The 23336-nt window shown below is 37.1% G+C and overlaps 1 protein-coding gene across 7 annotated transcripts in view; it reads right to left on the bottom strand.

The window, feature by feature from the left end:
• Positions 1-23336, bottom strand: part of PDE4D (phosphodiesterase 4D) — a 551221-nt gene that overhangs the window by 95804 nt on the left and 432081 nt on the right. For all 7 annotated transcript variants that reach the window (XM_042028299.1, XM_042028298.1, XM_042028303.1 and 4 more), the window contains one exon: positions 7021-7212. In XM_042028299.1, the coding sequence (XP_041884233.1) occupies positions 7021-7212 (192 nt within the window). The remainder of the gene's footprint in view (positions 1-7020; positions 7213-23336) is intronic.

Below are 23336 nucleotides of genomic sequence, written 5' to 3'. Positions count from 1 at the left end.
TCTACCAGGAAAGTCTCCTAACACCTTTGGAAGAGTTTGAGGACCACCAAGACCTCTTATGTCAGACCCAGCTACTTTGCTCAGAAGCTTTAACCTTTTCCAAAGAGACTGCACTCACACATCTGACTCGTGTAATCTGCCTGAGATAATCCCATAGGTAGTGATGTAGTGGACCAGCACAGTAGGATGCCAGCCTGATGTGTAACCCACAAAAACACAGATAACTCAATAAATTATTTGTATCATATTTCCCTAGTCATCCACCAAGCCTCAACGCTTTAATCCTGTCAGAATATAGCAGAACATTTAGATTATAGGAGAATGGTGGGCAGCTGAGCAACTGGTCTCTGTTAAGTCTGACAGAATTACTCAGTCCTGAGAGGAAAGAGAGCATGGCCTTGCCAGAGTTTTTTACTACTGTAGGTGGTTTTCCTTCTAAAATCAGAAGGTAGTCTGCCTGGGGGTCACTGAGGCAATGGCAAGGGAAAAGAAGCTGGTGCAGTTTGGGGCTTCAGTTCGTGTTTTGAAGGAGAGGCTGGATTAAGCCAGAGGATATAGGACTCTGAATGAGAAAAATGCTGAACTTAATCAGAGGAGTCCAGCCAGCAGTGCCACTGTTGGACTGTTCATACAACCAAAATCATCATTTAGCTATATCAAGGCTACAAAACAAACAGGCGTGAGAGACTACAGAATGGTTCTGTTTTCTGCTCAGGTTCAAGAAAATTAGTGACTGGGTGTGCATACATGACTGGAAGCAATCAAGTTAGTGCCATTTAATGAGCTACTATTAGTGAGTTTTGATTGCATTAGCTGACACATATAAACTCTTACCTTGTTGCAAATGAAAATAAAATGTGTTGCCTGGAACTGCTTTTAAGCATCATGCGTTTGGTTGGTTGCTTGCTTGTCCCTGTCCCACACACCTAAGTGTTTAAAACTGATACGCATGTGCTAATTCTGAAGAATAAGACTACATGACTTTCCATGTGAGCCTTCTACTGATGCATGCTGAAAGATTCCCTCTTTAAAAGAAATAGCAGAGCTGCTGAAAATATGGCACTTATACAATGCAACCCAGCCTGAGAGAGCTTGCTATCTGCCAGCCACAGATAGTTTCAAGGTTTACAAAAAAATGGTCCCTTAACCAAATTCAAAGGTCCCTAAATGAATGCATGTAAGAAGAAACAAGCTAACTTGAAGAAAAACAAGAAATTCAGAATTTCAGACTGCACGTTTTCAAGGATTGAACTCTACAGCTAACTGAGCATTAGTGCCATTAAAAGAATCCAAAACATTCAGTTTGTACCCTGAGGGGTGAAATGACAATTAATGTTCTTCTGGGTTTTGAAATAAACTTGACCAGTGCACATAGGTGATCACTGAGCTGGAAAAACAGTCTAAGAGGGATCCCCCCAAGACATTCAAGTCTCTTTTTACAAAGTTCCCCTTCTTCACACTGCTTCCATCCTTCAGTACTGCAGGCACAGAAAATGAACACATCCACCCTCCCCTCCACTGCAGATCAGTGTTGCAAGCTCAGGGAGTAATGGCCTTGTGATGTACCTGATATCCCAGCTGAGAATTGGGTTTGGCACCATGTTCTTAATAACATGCTACCTTTGACTGAAAAGATGTAGGAATTCAGTCTGTTTTGGCTAGCACATGAGCAGTAACTTGTTATTTTCCTTCAAGCATCCATTATTTCCAGAGGAAGGAAGAAAAAAAGCCAAACATATGAAAAGTGTTTAAAGGGGAAGTGATGCATTTAACAACTGAGAGCTATGTTTGGAAAATTGTAAGGTTTTAGCAATCTCACAAAAAACCAATAATGATTCTGTATTGATTGAAAGTAAATAAAATAAATTTGAATTTTATCAACAAAAACTATCCCCTGAATAAAAAGCAAATGAAGTCTTCTCAATGCAAAAATACCTTCTTTTTGTTTTACAGCATAACCAATTTCCTTATCAACAAATGAAGTCAACACAAATTTATTATTCAACTTTAAGATAGTTGAATTCTAAGTTGAGTTCTTTGTTTTGAATTCCACCTGTAAAATGTGTAAAACAATTGGAAAAGACAGAGTCATCCCTTTTTTTCCAATTTTTTTTTTGTTTATAACTCAAAAAAATATTGTAAGTGACTTGAAAATTATGTAGATTAATTTAAGCTGCAACCTGGAACTTAATTTAAGGTTCTTAAAAACAAAAAAGCAAAACACAATGAAGCAAAATATTTATCTGTTTTTCCTAAAGTGATGTAGGTACATTTCTTTCCATGAACAAATACATATCTCAAGCAATTTAATGTATTTTTTCATTAAAATCTGTTTCTAAACAGAGCACACATAGAAAATGCTTCTTAAAAGATCTTTTTAGATCAGGATAGACTTTCAAGTTTAACTGTCTTATTTTAGCCATGATGTAGTAACATCAGAGAATCCTACAAAAGAATATGATACATCACAAGGAATTTCAGATGCAATTTTTCTGGAGAAAAGACAATTATTTCTAATAATTAAACTGAGGTGCAACTACTCCTCTCAGTAATTGCATGTTTTGTCTGCTGTTCTAGAATCTTGGCCAGCACCTTTCAGGAAAAAGGTGGTTTTTTCTCCCTAACTTAAGATTCATACTCACAATATTTCATTAATAACACCAGGCTTTACTGGCTCAGAAACAAAAGAATAAGCTTGCCTTAGAGGATGAGAAAATATATCCTCTGTAACTGTAGATACAGGGAAGATGTCCTGGAGTAAACTGCATCCTCTTGCTATTTCCTTAATCACAGACAGCAGCAGAGGGATGCTGCTGTCTTCAGAAGTTACTGAGTAGGAGTAGGTTGTCCAGCTCAGGGAATGGGGGTATGGTGGCCATTTAGCAGATCACCAGACCAATGACCCTGCAGTTCCCCACAGTCAGTGTTGCTTGGCTGGGTTCTGCTCCTTTAAATCATGGAAGCAAGTTCTAATAGAAATCAGCAAATTTTGTGTAATAATACTAGTTAGAGCTTGTAGTGATAAGCTGATGAAGAAAATAGTGCTGAGCTTCTCTAAAAAAGGCTGTAAAACTGCCCCCCAGCAGCTGCTTTTTTATGAGTGATGTTCAGTTGGTCAAGTCCTGAGAAGACAGGATGTTGTGTCTGAGATGTGTTCTAAGACTTTGTGGAAATGGGAGAAGGACAGACTTAAGTGAGAGGTCAGAAGACACCTTCTTACACTCAGAAGACACAGTGGAGCTTGGACAGACTTGTCTACTGAGAGTGCCTTGGTTCTCTGGCCTGGATGCTATCCTCTGGTCTGCTTCTTCAGAATCACAGGAGGATTATACATGTTTTCTCCCTTCAGAGTGGCATCAAACGTGGGCTGTGATGCAGCAGTGGACAGCTTACTGGGGTTTTGTTTTTTCCTAGGAAACTATTTTTTAACCTGATTAGAGTCCTGGGTTTTGCTACAACAGAAATTCTCTACTAATTTGATCTCTTGCTCCATTAACCAGGGCAGTGATCCCTTAACAAGAAGGGCATAAAAACTGTTACCACTTCCAACTCTTCCTGCATTTGCAAGTTCTGGGCAGCCGCAGCAGCTCAAACAAGTCAGCATTAAGTAATCAGGCCACCTCAGCAAGTCAACCACACAGCTCTCTGCTTCACTAATGTCTTCAAACGTAGGCCTGACAATTATTCCAATAATGATTTTGCATGTCTTTCAGCTAGGCACTGTTCACTTTCTCCTATGTGTTGCTGTTGGGAACTTTTTTGGGTTTTTTGTTTTCCATTCTTTATTCTCCTTCCCTTTAAACTTGTTTTCCTGTCTTTCATCACAGATCCTGTACTATAATTCTTCATATTGTCTCACTACCCCTCACTGCCTCACTCAGTTTCTTCTTTTTCTTTTGCACATCCTTATTTCTCTGCTGGAAATCCCACAGAGAGGCTTCACAACACATCTGTGCTCATCTGCCTTGGACCTTGCATCTTCCTGTCTAAACCACCCACCTCTCCAGTTCACAAACTTTAGCAGCATTTCCTAATCTTTGTATATAATCTCCATGTCCTGCTTTTATTATTGTCAAAGACCATGTTATTTCTTCCAAGGGATAACTGAAACAATGTTACGTGACCCCCACTCCATTTTATATGCTTTTCCTTTCTTACATTCAGCTGCTTTTTCTGCCTCTAACTGCACCCATATTTGTCCCACTAACCTTCTCTCATCAAAGCAGCCTTGCACTCATAATCTTTTGCACTTCTATCTTTTATTCTCTTCCACAGCTAATTCATAAAAATGTACTTTGGATTCTCTGAGTTTAAAAAACTTTCCACCTGTCCCTTCTCTGCACTTGTTTCTTTACCTTCCATCTCAACTCCCTAAGTGAAACTCCCTTTGCCTTTTCTGTCAGGTTTACTACTTTGAGCATAGTGAGTGGCATTGTACCTTCCCCTGGGTATAGTATCTGACTGTATTAGTCTCTCAGTTATCATCTTATACTTTGACTTTATAAGCTGTTTGTAGCAGAGCCCATCTTTTCATTTTGGGTTTGCAAACAACTGAGTACAACTTGTTCCCTTCCTTGGCTAGAGCTGCATACATAATAAATAATGGCACAATGAATTCAGCATTTCAGCACTGCCATCCACTGGCTGTCGTAACATGACATTCCAAATTTCACTAAAATCTTGAAGTATTGACTGACTAGAACGTATTATTGTAAGTTTAGTATTTGAGAGTAATGGGAATGCCAGAATTCTTTATGCTGTATTCCTTACAAATACAAGACATATGCCTTTTGCTTTCTCTTTTTCTTTACAAAGTGAAACATCAAGTCTGGTTAAAGAATCAGGGGATCTAGACTAAACTGCCATGTACAATTAATCCACTTAAATTACCTGAATGATGTGTCTATTTTGTAATACATATTGCTCATGTTTAAAAAACAAAAAATACTTAAGCATGTATATAGATGCACAAGGGAAATAGGATAATTTGGGACTAACCTAAAATTTGTGTACTTCTCCTGTCAACCAACCCTTTCATCTTCCACCTCATTTAGCAATGTCCTGAATCATAGTTGTTTCTTTATTTTAATAATATTCAGTGGGTTTCCTTTCCATGAGCATATTCAGCTTATCATTGGTTCTATACATAAGGCCTTTTGTGATTTTTATTTTTTTTTCCTTGCTATTTTATCTTTTTAAACTTTCCCCTCTTTTATTCTTTGGCTTTCTTGCATGTAATATCTGTGATACAGCTACACTTATTACAGTTAGGCTTATTGATAAATGATTAATATTCCAACTCTTCCTGCATTTGCATTCATGGTTAGAACATGCCTTTTACATTTCCTTATGTGCTCCCCTCCTAAACAGTGGCAGGAATATTTACCTTCTTAGTACAAAAGTTCATCTGTGACAAGAGACTGTGAAAATCTATGAAGACGTGAGGTCAAATAAATTTTATATGTAAATTGTTTCCAGAAAAGTTTGAAAGGAAAAATAGATAGAGAAAAAAGGAGAAAATCTGTGCTGTTTCAGTAATTATATTGTTTATCCAATTTACTGCCATGTGCTGAAAAATTGTCCAAAATTCTAGGAAATGAAGTGGATTGTGAGTTCAAGGATGAAGCACTAATTGAATTGTTCACTGAAATGACTCATCTAAGCAATGCAGTCAGCTGGATTGTCCTCCTCAATGTAGAAATCTTTACAAATGTTATCATGGCACAGGTGAGATACTAAAAACTTGACTCTTCTCCCTCGAAGAAAAGAATATCTGTCACAGGAAGATTTGCTGGAAGGTGGGTACTATTTCCAAGAAAAATGCATTTTTTTTTATAACAAAGTAAGATAAAACGCTCTTGTTCTAACCCATTTTGTCTCAACAAAAATTGGTCACATTTAGCACAAAGCTTACCGAGTACTTCAATCTACAGAGCTTAACTGAGTCATGGACCTTACACTAACCCTCTATAAAGGCAGGAATTTTTCTTACCTTAACACTCTACATAGAAGAAGAGCTATAATTAAAGGAAATAACAGCTCCAAAAATTATATAAGCTGAAAAAAAATAGGAGTGTTCATTTATGACTTCAAGTTAAATATCAGCTCTAATTTCACTCATTATTATGAAAATCCTTATTCTTTTTTGCACCTACTCTTATTTTTTTGAAGGCGATATCGATAAGTCTTTGCCCCATTAAAAAACAGCATTCACTGAGGTATTCTGACAAGACTGATCCTTTATTTTAGATAAATATTTGAACCATAAACACCAATTTGACCAAGAAATTCGGAGCAGTTTAGGCAAAAAAACCAACCAAACAAAAATATTTGTTAATTTCTCCTACATAGAAGTGACTAGAAGATAGAACATTTAAATATTTTTGGTGTCTTACAAATAAACAGAGATTTGCATCTGACTTCCACTACGCATGCAACCTCGGGTCCACACATACTTGAAAAGTACAAGCCACTAGCAGAAAATACACACTTCACAGAATAGTGAGAGAGGACAGAATAAGTTTATAAAGGTTTTTGTTAGAGTTTTGTCTTTTAGCTAAGAGGGTATTTGAAATAATTTTTTCTCTCTCAAATATATTATTTTCTGCCAGCTGGTAAATCTTTTCTCTAAAAACATAAGACTCCTGTTGTAAATAAATTGAATCTATTTTTTAAGATGATAAAGAAGCCTAAATTGAGTTTGTATTCTTTTTCTTGAAAATAACTAAAGAGCCAGAAAATAGTTCTCCTTAGGGTTTTAGTACACCAGTATTGACTGTCATTATTATTCTGTCAAAGCTAATAGAGTGTATAAACATTTCAAGTACACCCTCATGACATCCTTCAAAAAGCTGCAGGAACAAGTATAATCTTCATTAAAGTAATAAACAAACAATTTTCCATTACTTCACTAGTGTAAGTGATTACTGCCTTCGATTTTTCAAAAAAAAATATCTTGTGGCTGCAAAAATCTTGATATTGAACAAATTATAGACTAGAATTAGTTTATAAGGTACTTACATATCACTGGCAATGGAGGAATTCCTGGACATGGACTTTGGAGACAGATCATAATCACTGTCTGACCGGTAAAGGAAAGACTCCCTACGTTGACTGTGGACAAAATTTGCCTGAAGAATTAGCCCTGACCCAGGGCTTGTCATGGGGTCCAAGGGACTTCGTCCTGATGATGTACCATTGTCTACATCGAAACTGCAAAAAGAAGAGAAAAATTTTTATGTCATTGACCTAAGAATTTTTAAATTTAATAAACACCCTTCTGAAAAAATTATCATAGCTAATTGCCTCTTGATATTAATGGGGAAATAAAGACCAGGTCATGTCCACTGCTACGAAAAAATGTGAGGCAAAATAGAGATATACTTTAAAATTACTGATAAACAAAAAAAACCCACCCAAATCGGAAGGAAAAGAAATTTGGCAGAAAAAAACCCGACACTGTTAGGAATACAGGAAGCTTTATACCTCTCTGCATGCAGAGTATCCATGAGCTCTACACCAGAGGAAACATGATGTTTCATTATTTACTTCTTCAGGTCTCATCACTCCTAAGCTGGACCACAATTATCCTGTCTCCTCCCACTGCTAAGGCAGTTGAGGGCTTTTTTCTTATTGAGTACCCAATCCTAATATTTTGTTACTACAAAAATATTTCAAGAATGTACTTTATTTTATCCCAATACGCAAAGTACTGAGGTGGCATTAATGCATATGTGCGTGCTTGGGCACATCTGCCTGCATCAGATTTGCTGTTTTACAAACAGATGGAATAAACGAGTCCATTGTTCATGGCCAAGCAGCAGAACTTCTGTAGCCATTTGTGTCTTTGAACCACACAGTTTAGATCCAGTGTTTTTGATTGTTGTGTTTGGTACGAAGATAGGTAAAGAGGCTTATCATTCCTACAGAACACTTTTCTTAGGAGATGATGAAAGACAAGGGAACAGAAAGAGAATGGGGAAGTAGATGCTGCTTCACATAGATGGCAATGTTTCCACAAAGGCCTTTGAAAATCAGTGCAAAGACCTTGAACAGGAGTCTGCAAATGATTAAACACTGGTGCTGAGGGGGCGTGTTCACAGCAACCTGTGTTGCTTGACAGCACAACAGCTGCATTTGGTACTATATGGAGGCTTTCTGCAGCATGTGGCTTCGTTTTTGGATGTCTTGTGGTATGCAGTCTGAGAGGTTACAAATGTGTGGATCAGCAAGAACTAGGTCTCTAGGCTCATTTGCCATACTAAAGGGGACATAAATAACACTGCTAAAGCATTTAACAATGAGGGATGAGAAGCTGATCTTTCACATGATTTTTTAAACATGGATAAGTGCTAGCACCATATTATGCATTTTTGCTGACCCCATAAAAAGTACTCATTTTGAAAATGGTGCTCATTTGAAGGACACCTACAGGTTTCCATTTACAGCTAATAACAGCAGAAACAATGCAGTCCAAGTCAGCTGTTCATTAGACTTCAGCCTAGCACAGGTGTCACAACTGTTACATACTACTCTGTACCCACTTGTTTTATCTACCATTGACCTGAGGTTTCAATGAGTTGCCACTTCAATTCTTTGCTGAAGTGACAGCATTCCCATGACCTTTTTTTCCTTTGTTAAATGAACTAATCAAAGAAACATATTGCTTATTTTGATACAGATGCACACTGCCTAGCAGAAGATGGATTTTTGTTTCATTATTAATTTCATTGCTTATTTGTTACTTTGCACACATATCTGGAACTGCAAGCTTACTGCCACTTTCAGACTATAATATTTCTTTGTGCTCATCTCATACAGTTTGAGTGTAGAAAAGCAAATGGAGTTGGTTTGTTTGTTTCTCTTTTTTTAAAAAAATACAGAAAATATGATAAAAAAACTTCAGGACAGCATAGTAATTTAATTATCTTTTCACTCTAGTTTTCAGAACAATTACCTGTCAGTAAATCCACACACATACACTTCTTCCCAGAACTGATTTAATTTGATTATGTCTGTATACTTTTTTCTGTGTCTTTAAATGTGCTACTGCTTTACCAATCTCAAACTAAGAAAGCTTAAACCATGAGACATCAAATGAGAGTTCTGCCACCAGCCTTCTAGGTGATCTTGGACTGTGCAGATCTCCTCTGACTTTCATTTTCCCTATTTGCTGCATCTTTGTGATCACTGCAAGATCTGCTCACAAAAAATATTTGAGAATGCATTGGAAAGGTCAGGATACCATGAATGCTACACTAAGATGTCCTTTGCAGCTTGTAGTGTCATTAGTTCATAACCATATTACCACTCCTACTAGCATGACTACTGTTAATTATTATCAATCCATATCTTTTCAGCTTGAATTCCTAAATATTGAAGGAGCACAAAATAATCACAATAGTAATGAAGGCTTTATCTCATCATATCCAAATTTCCTAAGATTTCTATTTCATTGCCTGAACAATTTTTTCCTCTTTAAACAGTTTCAAGAAATCACAAACTCCTAGTCAATACACAGTCTGTATATTTTGTTTTTCTATTGAGGGCAGGAGAGCAGATAATTCCTGCAATTTTAGGTAAAATAGAAGACAATAGTTTACTCCTGTGCTCAGTAAGACAAATTTCTGCAATGGAAGTATAATTTCAAATACATATAAGCTTGCCTGGGAACTTTAAAGCAAAAGTTAAAAGCTGGATCTAAATAAGTGAAGATAAGTAAGTCCCTCTCACAGGAGGAAAATTTTGAATACAGAGTAAATAATAAACTGATTTCTTTAACAGTGGACTAAATATTCAACTGATTCAAAAGTATTTAGTTCAATTCAAGGGATACGGTTTTATTTGCAGATCTGTTTTATTTTCTTCACCCCCCTTTTGTGGACCTCGTATGAAAATTATATTACCAATCTTATTTCTTCCACTTAGAAACGAAGGCAGGCTTCTACAAATGATTTCACTGACAGATTGTGACATAGTGAATTTTTAAAATTTAGAAGACTATTAGCTAGAAGTGTGGTTCCACCAGCTGGGAGAGGTCTTTTTTTTTTTTGCACCACCAGGTAAGCACAAGTTTGTGCAAGACATTGCTGTTGCAACAGGAGTTTTATCCTGTTGTACTGCGTCGTGACCACTAGATGGGTGTAAAAAGTAATAAACAGGATCCAAATATACCAGCTGGATTTGCCTCGCGCTGTTCCAAGAAGATGTCTTTTATAAAAATATGCGTCAAGAAAAAAATTATTCAGTTCTACAGTCAAAGGGGAGTGTGAATACAGCACTGTTTTTTCAGAAACGTATGTTTATAGTAAAAAGTTTCTGAAATGTTGTAGCAGTTAAGTGTCTTGTTTAGATCTTTTTGAGACATTTGCCAACACTTTCAGATACAAAAGCTTGTAGAACTCTAAATCAAAGCAAGAGTTATTACAATGAAAATAATAGAAATTGTTTCTTTGTCTGAATCACAAGTCTTATTTGCAAGAAGCTGTGCTTTTGACTACACTGCATGAAAAGAAGAGAGAATCAGAATGGGGAATTGAACAATTTCACACCAGTTCTTTGCTCTTCCTTGTTTCATACACTTAAAAACCCAAAAGTTTAAGATATGAAATAGGACAGACTCTTTAACTTGCCTGAACAGAAATTGCAAAAAATCAGCTGTCCTTGCTTCATATTTATCTTTCCACTCCCGTTAAGTTTCAAGCCACAACAAGAATATGTTGTGAATTGGAAATAACAGAAACAGAACAACATCTTCATGGAAGTTGTTACTAAAGAGCACAGGAACTGTTTTGCTTTCATTTCACAGGCAGTAAGTGGGCCATTTAAAGACAGAATTTTACACCACTGCTGTACAGCTAGCTCTGGGCACTTTGCATAATGCATGCAAACTGAAACTGCCTTTGTTGACTGGAGCATTTGGCACAGACATTACAGAATTTTGTATGTTCAAAGAGATTTGCTCCAACTGTGGAGATGCCAAAGCCATGAAAAGTCAGTGACAATTCAGCAACTTTTGTGTCTGCATTTTGACAAAACATTTTAAGGCATTAGTGGATAGTGTTTATCTTTAGAGCCTGCTTTATTCAGTGTTCAATGATGACAAACATGACATGAGATGAAATTCTGAGGTTTTTTCCTTGTTCGGCTATTCATCATGTTTACTTCTTGCCCACTCTGTCATCTAGGCTCAAAACTGAGAGATTTGTAAACGTTCATGGCTGATCTTCCCTGTGCTCCTAATAGGACAACTAACAACAAGACCACAAGCAAACTTCAGGAAGATTATTAGAGATTTGCTTCAGACAATACTAGGACTCTGTGGCAAGATCAGGAGAGGTTTTGGATCCTGAATCTCAGCAGCACTTCTTCATTGTTAATGACTGCACAGCTTTTTTGCATATTGAAAGAAACCCTTCACAGACTTCCTTTTGAGTCCCTAAAGAGTGGTTTCCTACTCTCTGCAAGGCTGCGAGAAGAAAAAATGTGGAGGCCTGTGTATAAAATATAGACTTAAGTTACGTAAAGAATAATGGCATCACAATCACTATACTCAAGAGTTTGTAACTAAGGCTGCATAGAAAATCTTAGTGTTGGTTTTCCTTAGTACTGAGAATTCAGCATTAATCCTGCAGCACTTTGAAGGGGTTATTTTCTTTTGGTTTTGTGTGGTTTTTACTTTTAGAGAGATAAGCAATAGTAGGAGAGAGAAGGAAATAAATTTCACCCTAAAATAAAGAACTTACTAGACTTTTTAAGAATGCAAATTGTGTTCCTGCTATTCCCCTGTAAGTACCTCCTCGCTTTCATCTTATCTTGGAAACTACAGGGAGAGAGAGCCAAATTAATTGAACCTCTGGGGACATCTTATCTTTTGAGGCCATCTGTAACATTACAGGGGGACAAGCAAGTTCTAGAGGAGCAATTCTTTTCCCCCATCAAAGGAGTCCATTGTCCTAGTGTCAAGCAATCTCTCCAGCCATCTGTTCTATGACCTACCTACACATCTAAACGTCCTCACTTCCAAGAAGTCATGTCCTGTTTTTATACCTGGTAGCACAATCCCAATATCACACAAAATAGGTGCATTTGGTATAGCAGCTGTAATTCACAGAAATTATCACAGAAGACCTGCCCTGCAGCAACTCCCTTTGAACAGGATCTAATTTAGAGTAAAAGCAAGGTAATAAAACTGTAAGGTTCCAAGGAAAGGGTAAACTATTTATTGTTTGTGCTCCAGGACAGGAGCCAACCTCTGGGGAAGGAAGCCTTAGCAACTGGAGAAAGGGAAGGATTGGATACTGCCTTCAAAAGCAGAATCTGAATGTATAGCTTGGATTGCTTCAGAATTAAGTAAGCAGTGGGCCACAATAGCTGGTGGCATGCACCATGAATCTGGAGGATTGTAGAGAAAGGCCACAGTGTACCTGTATCTAAGATTGCTTGGTAGGTCTTTGTGACTTCACTTGGGCCTTTTTATCGCTTATTAATAAACTAAGCATTAAATTGTGCCAACAGTTTGGGTGTCCCCTTTTTCTGCCAGACATAGTTATACCTAGATGAGAGATGAAACTTTAGAATTTTCTTTATCAGAAAGAAATAAGTTGTCACTAATCTGACCCTGCTACAGTTTCCCAGAAGATTTTAGATGTTGAATAGGCTAACCTGCAGCATCAGAAAAAAAACAAGTCAAACTAAATCAGTGGATTTATATAATTGAATAGCAGGGTAATTCTTTGAGACCTTTCAAAATGTTTCCTTTCTGACAGTGTCTACCCAGTGAAGCAGAAGAGTCCACATCTGGTTTTCTCTTTTCTTTCTTTTACCCCAAGACTAGCTAAAAACAAAAACAAAAAACAGAAACAAACAAACAAACAAAAACAAAACCAAACCAACCAAAAAAACCCCCCAAAAAACAAACAAAAAAAAAACCACACAAAAAACCCCACAGTAAAAAGAGGAAAGAAAAAGAGAAATATTCATATTGATATTTTAGAAAGAATATAACACCTATTCTCTATATTTGAAGAAAAAAAATGTTTATATGTGAACTGATATTTTTATTTTCTTTGCAGAAAAGATAACAAAAACTTTTGCCTTCCATTACTTAAAATATTTCCAGTCAATTGTAACCAAATGATATTAAAAGGAACATATGATCTAAATGTGAATTTTCATGTACCACTGTAGAATTCAAGCCAACTATCTGCTTGTGGCTTTGAGTTTCCAGTTAAGCAATTCAGAAAGCAAGCCCTATGATTAACTCCATATTTAGAAGTGGTGTAGATAGATTTTCCAGTATCAAAATTCCAAGCAAAAGAATAAAATGTGACATTTCATGATATTTTTTTTAGCAGCAGAACTTGGCTTTTGCTCTTGGCATAACTGTTTTTAGAAATATATGAGTGTAGAAGGCTTAATATTACAAGACTTAGGTCTAAAATTACAAGACTTAGCATTAAAAGCCCAGAAAACAGACAAATAGAAGATGTGTAGGACAAAAAATACAATGAAGCAGACTGGTTTGTAAGAGTTGGTCTACTCAAACATGTTAACAAAGGAACTCTGACTATCTATTTATCTTCTGTGTCATGATTTTCTAGCAAGTATCTCAGGAAATTCAATCTCTCAAAACAAACTGCTTCATGTTTTGTTATGAAGTTTCCAAGCAAGGAGTTTCCTGTGATGACTATTCCATTTCTTTGGTACTTTAGCTTTGAAGAGTTTCCTGGTACTCAACTGAAGATGTGCTTTCCACAATATCACCTCATTATTCTTAGTTATACCTCAGTGGTCTATCCATTTGGCACGAAACACTTTTTTAAGGCACCTATTGAATCAAATTGCCTCTTGTGCTCAACCATACTAGGATTCCCTTTGTGATTCCTTTTATTTTTTTCCTCAGAGAGAATATCATCCCTCACCTGGCAAGTTTTATTCTCAAAACTTGGCTCTTTGGAATGAACTTCTTTCCACTAATGTGGCGTTCAGACAGAATGCCAGATTCCAGATCCTATCACATGCATTTCATGTTTCTTTGAAGCTGAAATAGTTGTCTTATTTTAGTATAACAACAATTCAAACAAAAAAAAAAAAGAGACATGAAATGAAAAACAGTTTCCAAGAAATGTGGTAATCATGCTTCTACTAGATTTAAGTCACTTTGTATGGTTCTTCTGATCTAATAAATCTAATGGGACTATTATTCCTACTTTTAGATAACAGAAAAAGCCACCAAGACATTAACTCTTCTCCCCAGTGCTAAAATCAGTAGCAGCTTGAGATCTGAATGTGAAAATCTGCAGAACATCTTGAAGAATTAGAAGTATTTTGGACAATATTCTCCAAGAAAAAGAATCTTGAAACACAGAACCACTTGATCCAGGTATGAGAAAGACTAGGCAGCAAGCCCTGGGGTGCTCCAAGTACCGCACAAGCCTGCTGGTCCCTGCCACCCCTGTATGCCATTGCTGCAGGTACCCATCAACTGCATTTCTAAGAGCGCAGTCTCAGCTGAACTGATGGCTCTCCACTCTATTACTGTCATTATCTGATTACAGTCTATCTGCCACCATTCACTTAAATCATACCATAATTCTATGAGTTTATGATTCTATGATCCCCAGGGATGGAGTGTCCACAACTTCCCTGGCCAACCTGTTCCAGTGCCTCACCACCCTCACAGTAAAGAATATTTTCCTTATATCTAATCTAAACCTACTCTCTTTCAGTTTGAAGCCATTCTCCCTTGTCTTGTCACTACATGGTTTTGTGAATGTATCTCTCCATCTCTCCTGTAAATTCTCTTTGGGTACTTGCAAGCTGTAATTAGGTCACCTCAAAGCCTTCTCTTTTCCAGGCTGTACAAACCTAACTCTCTTAGTGTTTCCTAATAGGAGAGGGGCTCCATCCCTCTGATCACCTTTGGGGCCTCCTCTGGACTTGCTCCAGCAATTCCATGTCTTTCCCATGCTGGAACCCCAGAGCTGGATGCAGCACTGCAGGTGGGGTCTCAGCAGAGCAGAGCAGAGGGGCAGAATCCCCTCCCTGGCCCTGCTGGCCGCGCTGCTTTGGATGCAGCCCAGGACACGTTTGGCTCTCTGGGCTGTGAGTGCCCATGGCTGGGTCATGTCCAGCCTCGCAAGCCCTTCTCTCAGGGCTGCTCTTGATCTGTTCACCTCCTCCAGTCTGTGTTGATATCAGGGGTTACCCTGACACAAGCCCAGACCCTTCCACTTTGTCTTACTAAACTTCATGAGATCCCATGCACCCACTTCTTGAGCCTGTTTAGGTTCCTCTGGATGGCATAAATACTGAACTACCTTCAAACTCTTTTTAAAAAAATCACTTTACCTAATTTCTTTAGGAAATTCAAGAAAAAGTGTTTTTCTTTCCAGGGTGAGTTTTGATCCAACTGTACCAACTTCTTTTCCTGCATCACTACTTTTTGAGCAGTATTTGGATGCTGAGATACAACACCAACTTGCACTGAGAGTGACCATATAGCATAGGGCCATTAATTATGTCTTATTTTAAATGTAGTACAATAAAATTTCAAAGTATATCAAGATGTTTATTTATCAATTTATAAAAATATGCAAACCATCCACCAAGCATATTGACTAATCCTTGTTAAAATGCAGCTTTCCTAAGATACTAGCATAACAGCTTTCCTTCAGGAAAAACTAATAAAGAAATAAATGCATGAACATGGTTGAGAACCAGACTTGTGCCAGAGAAGGAAAATTCAATACACTGAAAGAGCTCAGCCTCCTCTTTCTGTAAATTCAGTTGGACTCCATTACCAAAAGTGATCAAATTGCTTATATATTCTTTATGAATTACTAGTGTTGTAAAGCAAGCATGTAGGAAAAGAGGTAGTTTCTCAGACCTATAACATTTAAATCAACACCCTACAGTACTGATGAAAACACAGAGTCCATAAAATAAGTATAAACATTCCCAGGGATCACACTAATATGCATTCCCAGCAAACATATCTTCTGAAACATCGTCATGTATAACCCCAATGGTGATAAACACTAAGTCACAGAAGATATGGTTACACTTACTTTGTGCTTAGTGAAAAATATCTTCTGCAAAGAGTACCTGAGACAGAAGGTGGCAGAACTAAGCATTCATGGTTACACCATGCTACTCTCCCATTCCAGAAAATACAGCATAGAACGATAGAATACACTGGTTTGGGTTGGAAGGAACCAAAAAATGATCCAGTTTCAATCCACCTTCCATGGGCAGGAACACACCTTCCACCAGATCAGGTTTCTTAAATATCCATCCAACCTGGTCTTGAACACTTCCAGGGATGGGACATCCACAATTTCTCTGGGCAACCTTTTCCAGTGCCTTACCCCCCTCACAATGAAGAATTTCTTTCTAACATCTAGCCTAAACTTACCCTTCTTCAGCTTAAAGCCATTAGCTTCCCTCTTGTCACTATATTCTCTCACAAAAAGTTTCTCTTCAGTGCTCTTGCAGGCCCTCTTCAGGTACTGGAGGTGTTCTAAATTCTCCCTGGTGTTCTAAGTCTCCCTTCTCTTGCAGGCTGAACAAGCACAGCACTTTCAGCCTGTCCTCACACTAAAGGTGCTCCAGACCTCTGATCATCTTCGTGGACTCCTCTGGACTCATTCTAAGAGGCCCAAGTTCTTTTTAGAAAGAGATCCAGTGAGCCAGGGGGTGACCATTATGACAAGAGGATCTTGCAATCCTCAGCATCACTAAGCTCATAATTATTAAATCTTTGCACAACTGACCTTAAGCAACCCTTTCTTCAAAAAGTGTTCAATGCAGAAAATGGATAAGGGCTGTGGACAGAAAAGCCCAAAGAGAAGCTCCAAACTATAGGGACCTTGCACAGAGAAAATGATTTGTTTCACCAGTACAACATGCACACATAAATATCAACATGAAATCAAGGCCAGTTTCAGAGGAGGATGGACAGGAGGCAGCTGGATAAGAAACTGCAGTTGTTTCTTTAGATATTGCCCATGACAATGAAAGCTCTAGGTAAAAGACACATAATTATGTTTAATGGGAAACATTTTTTTCCTCATAGCATTGTAACATTCCTCTAATTGCAATAAGTAATTGCTGGCAATAAATCACAAACGGATTCTACTTCAACAAGAATTTGTGTTGGGATATATTAACAGCAATTATCACTGAAAGCAAGCTATATATTTTATAAAGGTTGGAAGCTCAAGGTACTAAGACCACCAGAGTTCTAAAATTTTTCTACTTCAGTTTAGCAAAATTGTTTCATCCTTTTCACTTCAGTTCATTTCAATTTTCTAAATTTTGGCTATTAGATTTTTTTTTTAGTTTCTATTTCTTATATTTAATTATTTTTATTTTATACTGTATTTTTTGTATTTAGTTTACCAAATGTGCTAGATTTTTTGTTGCTTCCACTTCCCTAGACTTCTACTAAATGTATCGAGGTGTATATAGTGATTTGGGCTCTGGAAGTCCTTTGTCACATCCAAAAAACAACCTTTAAAAGGAAACTAGTTGAGGAGCTAACCTTGGAGGAGTGCTGAGACTGAATTATCTTGTGTGTATGCACTCATACTTATGTTAGACCCTGAGCACGTTCACTGAGTACATGTAATGTCAAAGATAATTCATGTCACTAGTCCAAAGCAAATTATAATCTACAATAATGAATCATTTGGGTCTTGTTTTTCCTGATTTTTAGGACATTATTTTAATGTTAAATATACTATTACAATGCCTAATAGCACTACCTAGGAGGGCTGCCTGATGTTCCACATTATGGGTCTGTGTTTTCTTGTTGCTAAATTACTAAATTCTGTCCAGTGGTGCTGCAATTTTCTGTACAAGTTTTTAAGAGAGAAAGTGAGTCAACTGTTGATAGAAAGTGGCAGAGAAAATAATATTTTTTCATGTTTAAAGTAACATTGTGGAAACTGTTTTGTGAGACATTCTAGTGACTCTCATTTTGCTGCACAAAGCGGAGTTTAGCTAAGTGTCTGCAAAATGCTTTTTTTCTTTTTACTGATTCTGTGAATATCTTCATAAATTTCAAAAAGGCCAACCATAAGTCTGTTGCCTCATGTATCAGCAGTACTGAAAAAATCTGAAGTGCTACTGCAGTATTTTTTTTAAATCTCCTGTCTTGCTCAGAGCCTCAGAGGACTCTGTGGAAGAAGCCCCTGTGGGTGGGATATTTGTGTCTTTCACTGCAGAAGGTAGGTACTGAATCAAAGGGCTACAGAGAAGTAAGAGTGATTTTATCATCAGGAACTGCATATAATATTTGCTCAAGCTGCAAGGCACCTGATAATGAACCAGTCGCTTACACAAACTTTATCACACGTCACTAGTTAAGTGTTTTTCATTCTTGAGGTATCCACATGCTTAAGCCATGTGGGTATCCACACTCACAAACACAGACTAACTCAGAACATCTGAGCTGCTTCTGGGTGGATCAAAGGTTCATCAGACACACTAATCTCTCTCTAGGAGTGATAAAAGTGAATGCCAATGAAAAAGAGTAAGAAGAAGCAAGTAGAAGTGCTACATACCCCTTGTAGCCCAGCCACTCATCATTTTCTCACCCTTTCATTGAAACAGTGCTCTGAATACAAGAGTCACTCCATGTCAAGGAGATCAAAATCCCAAAGTCCTACACATCATGTTTTGTATGTTCTAGTTAGGTAATTCTTTCACTTTAATCTCTGTGGTTTGGTATCTATTAAGTGAGGATGACAACAATTCCTTCTATGACAAGGATGATATGAAAATTAACTTAATCACCTGTGAGAAGCAGTAAGCTGTCATAGTGGTGAGCAGCATAGAAAAGCCAATGAAAGCATTATAGCTGCTTTTACAACACATATGAACAGCAGATTGTCAATAATGCATATTATTGACCATATGATGAGAAGCAAGAAAATTATAAAGTATCAAATATCTCATGAATTGAGTTGCATTTGTTTTGAGTAAAACCAATATAAGACCATACAGATAAATTATAAATTTATTTATGCATGGAACTAAACCAAAGCTCCTTAGTCAAATGCAATCTTGGCTTTTGTGCTTGACATTTCAATCATAATAACATGGATATCAGGTTATTATGGAAACATTTGAGCACATGTTGAAGACTCTTGCATTTGCTATTGTTTATCTCCAGTTTTGTATTTCAGCCTGCTGTAGCACTACCAACCACTGCTAATGGTAGGCCATCAGAAATCTCGGAGTTCAAATGCGGTGTTGCAGGTGTACCTTCTAGTGGTTAGTACACAGACAAAGAAAAACACATTCCATCTTGCTTATAATGCATGCATGATTTCCTTGATGTTCTGCTCATCTTCAAGATCATTGGAACACTTCATTCACAGTCTCATTTTGATTAACTACTACTTTAATATAACCATGTTCTTGCTACAATCGCTTGTGCCCTTATATAGTATGTTTCTACCAGTCACCATATGCTTCCTATTGTCCACATGACTGTTGGACTCTGAAAGGAAAAGTGACAAGGCAAAACATATAGAGCTGTAGATATAGTGCTTTATCTGTTAACAAAATAATGCAAATATTATGGGGTGTAAAGTTGCTATACATATTATACAACTATCATTTGGTAAAATACCTAAATAAACAGAAGTCTAAAAATGCTCAAGGACTATTAAAAATTAACTAGAAATGAGAGGAGAACCTCTAACACTAGTTACTAGTTGCTACAGTCTTCAGATGCCACACACAGTGCTAAGCCAAGCACGCCTCATCAAAGAAAAGTGTCTTTCTCTGTGAAGGAATGCAGTAACAAAAATACCAGTTTAGACTGCTTGTAGCAAGGCATGTATTTTTCCAGTATTAAACAAACCTAGAAGCGAATTTTATGTAATTAGTTGAAAGAGAAGCTGAAAAAAACATACTTTTTTAATAAATGTGAGTGACCTGGCAAGCCAAAAGTCACAGAGTATTGCAACCCAAAATCTTCCATGAAATTCTTCTCACAGAGCAAGACCAAGCCATTCTATTAAAATTTACAACTCAGCCTCCCCCCATGCCGAAAGATATATATCTATAGATCTATCAAGGCCAGCTAAAATTTTCTCATCAGTTACAGAGTTATCTGTAAGCACAAACCAATTCCATAGAATACGTTTTGTGCTCCAATTTGTACTAAAATTTCGGGAGGGAAGATGACTGATTGCTTTCTGCTGTTCATCCATCAACCATCCTCCCTGCTGTAACAACTCATCTGCTGCCATTCTCCATTGGGCAAAATGTGCTGCCTTTTCTCATTCTTTCCATAAACTCTCCCCCTAACACCAAAAGAATACGTGTTTAAACTAAAAAAAGCATTGCAAAGTCTGGACAAATCATAACAACTGAACTATAGAGTTTCTTAGGACAAAATTATTAACATGACATCTTCTTACAAGTAGAAAAAGAAAAATCAAATGCATAAAGGCATCTTTTGTATAAAGACTTTTCCTGTTAGCAGGAAAAATTGTGTATGATTCATTTGACTTAGTGCAAAAAAAGTTGTCGGGCAACTTGATTCCAAAAGTCCATTTTCTTGATCCTGATGTCATTACTAAAATTGGGATAGGACATGCCATAATTGCTGGCACCAAGGAGGTGATTATATCACTGTGGAAACATTACAAAATGTGCAATCCAAGAGAGCAAGGAGAAACTCCACCATCTCTCATCAGTCCTATTTAGAGATTAAAAAATGTCACTGTAACATTGTTGCTTTTGGAACAATGTCTTCAACTATTTTGCCCTGACATTTTGTTATTTCATCCTGTGAAGTGTTCCCAGGAGAATCAACAATTTTGCCAGATAAAAACTACTTTTCAAGCAGTGCTTGTCAGCAAAATTCAGCCTACATACCCAAGCACTGCCATGCTGACTACACACAGTGGTGGTGGTGTGCCCTCCCAGCTGGCATCGCTGTAGATGCACCATCCATCACCGTGTCTAACTGGTGATTCTGGTGTAGAATTCATGGACAGTCTTTGGTTCTCAAGGAAAAACCTGAGCGGGGGGCGGGGGGCGGTAGGCAGGCAGCTGAAGGAAGGACAAGCTACCAGGAAATCCTTTGTTACATTTGTTTCTTTTGTGGGAATAAAGTAGGATAAGAGGCTACAAAAACCTGTTTTCTCACTGGATGAGTCATCCTGACTGAATCATTTTATCCCCTTCTGTGCTTACACTTCCCTACCTGCAAAATGGGAAGTTTATAAAGTGCCAAGAGTTCTGATCCTTAAAAACAACCAAAACAAAACAAATAAAAAACTTCCTATGACCTAAAACTAGTATTACTGGGAGTAGTAATAAGAGCAGAAGATGTAACAGAAACACTGCTTTTTAAGAATGTATCAAAAGCAGATATTGGTGAGAAAATGAGACATTTAGAAAATTTACTGGTTTTCCTTATAGATGATGTGTGAAGAAATAGGAAGAATAGAAGACTTGCTTATTTACGTGTTTTGGTACATGTGCTTTTTAAGATCCTCTCCATAAAAATGGAGTGGAAGAAGACATTAGACCAGGTATGTCTGTAACATTTGCATGTAAAAGAAGGGAATAATGGAGAATAAAAAAAATATCAGGGGAAAAAAGGACAACAAAACAGACCACCAGAAAGCAAACAAGCACCCTTCATCAAACATTTATTATAAGAAATTTCATAAAAAATATTTAGAAATTAAAGGAGAAAATCTTTCTCACTTCAGGTGAGAAGCAGATTAGATTTTTATAAAACGTGGTTTTATTTTTGCCCCAACATGCTGTACCTCTATAAGACACAGAAAACGATGAATTCTTTCAGAGAGAATTAGATTGCTTCTTTGGTTTTGTTTATTTTTTCAGAACGATAACAGAAAGGACTAAATAAATTTAAAAAAAAAAAAAGTTAAATGGGCAATAAATGCACCAGATGAAACATTATTATGGTGTAAAGGAGAAAAACCTGGCAGTGGCCAAATATATTATCATACTCTACTACACAACCCTGCCAGGACAGCACGTGGGCAAGCATCTCCTCCTGGGAATCTCGCAGTTTTGTGTTAAGGAAGCCTTGTCAGTACATATCTTCCCATACTGTTCTTTTTTTACCCCTCCCAGCCATGGCTTTTTGCCCACAGAGGAGAATCTGCCTATCCATGAGAAAGACAGGCTATTAAAAAAGATAGCAGGTTTGTGTACTATTTTCCTCTTCGAAATTTTTCTATGGTTGTTAAAAGTTAAGGCAGTGAGAACAGAAACTAATCTGACTTCTCTAATGCATGACTGAAGTAGCATTGAGTTATAAAGAGTTTTTGCTAATGAACTTCAGTGTCAACATAGAAGTGAAATTTAGTAAGCATAAATTTTCAGAATATTCATGGGTTTGTACAATTTCAGGGATAGCATGCTTGAGAAACTAAATGTTTGATTAAAACAAAATAAATTCCTCAAGGAGTATTTAAAGCAAAGAGGGAGGCAGAGAATTTCTGCTTGTATTTCAAATATTAAACTTCATATGGTTCCCTAGCACCTGAGAAAGTGAAATAAACCATCATGGAAATATCTGTATCATTTAAATCTTCAAGAACTATTACATTATGCAGTAATGTTTGTGATTGTCTCTATATTCCATCCTTTATGGGAAGCTGGATTTAATTTATTTTCCAAGCACCTGCAATAAAAAGTATTGCAAAAGACCTGGTTCTGCAGAGCTAAATTTCAGGAAATGGGTCCTTTTCCTTCAATGAATACAATGTCTGAGGCTAATTTAACATCAAATGAACTAGAAAGTAACTCCAAAATCAGATGATGGTTCTGAGCCACAGAGAGATAGCAAGGTCAAAGGGGTTCAGAAGTCTGCTCTCAAAATCGCTATTCACCTGGATTACTACGGGAAGATCCTCATATTCACACACTTTAAAAAGAGGAGCAGCAGGCAAGTGGGGAATGGATCAGACTTGGAGAAGGGAGAAGAAACAACAAAGGATCCTTACTCTGCACGCTCATCCCTTTTAGGAAATATATATCTGCAGCAAACAAAATTCTGTTTATCAATACTTCTTATTAAAGATTGGAGAAAAGGGATCTGCTAGTGAGCAAAAGTAAATTCCAAAAGCTGCTAGCTCTTAGATTTTCTCTCCAGGTAAAACAACTGAACTGGAATTTCAGTTAATATCACAATTTTATTATTATTTTATTTTAGTAGTCTCTTCTGAGGATTTTTGAAAGCAGCTGGAAAGTTCTTGAAAACTAACTCTTTCTTCATTTTTGATTCTGGATTTCCAATTGCTAATGAGTATTTAAACTAAAATAATACCTTA

This window comes from Corvus kubaryi, unplaced genomic scaffold (assembly GCF_017639235.1).
Source record: "Corvus kubaryi isolate FWS band 111438036 unplaced genomic scaffold, C.kubaryi_AGA036_p1.0 37308, whole genome shotgun sequence".
Lineage (NCBI taxonomy): Eukaryota > Metazoa > Chordata > Aves > Passeriformes > Corvidae > Corvus > Corvus kubaryi.
Note: the sequence above shows the minus strand (reverse complement) of the source record. Positions and strands in the feature narration are given on the sequence as shown.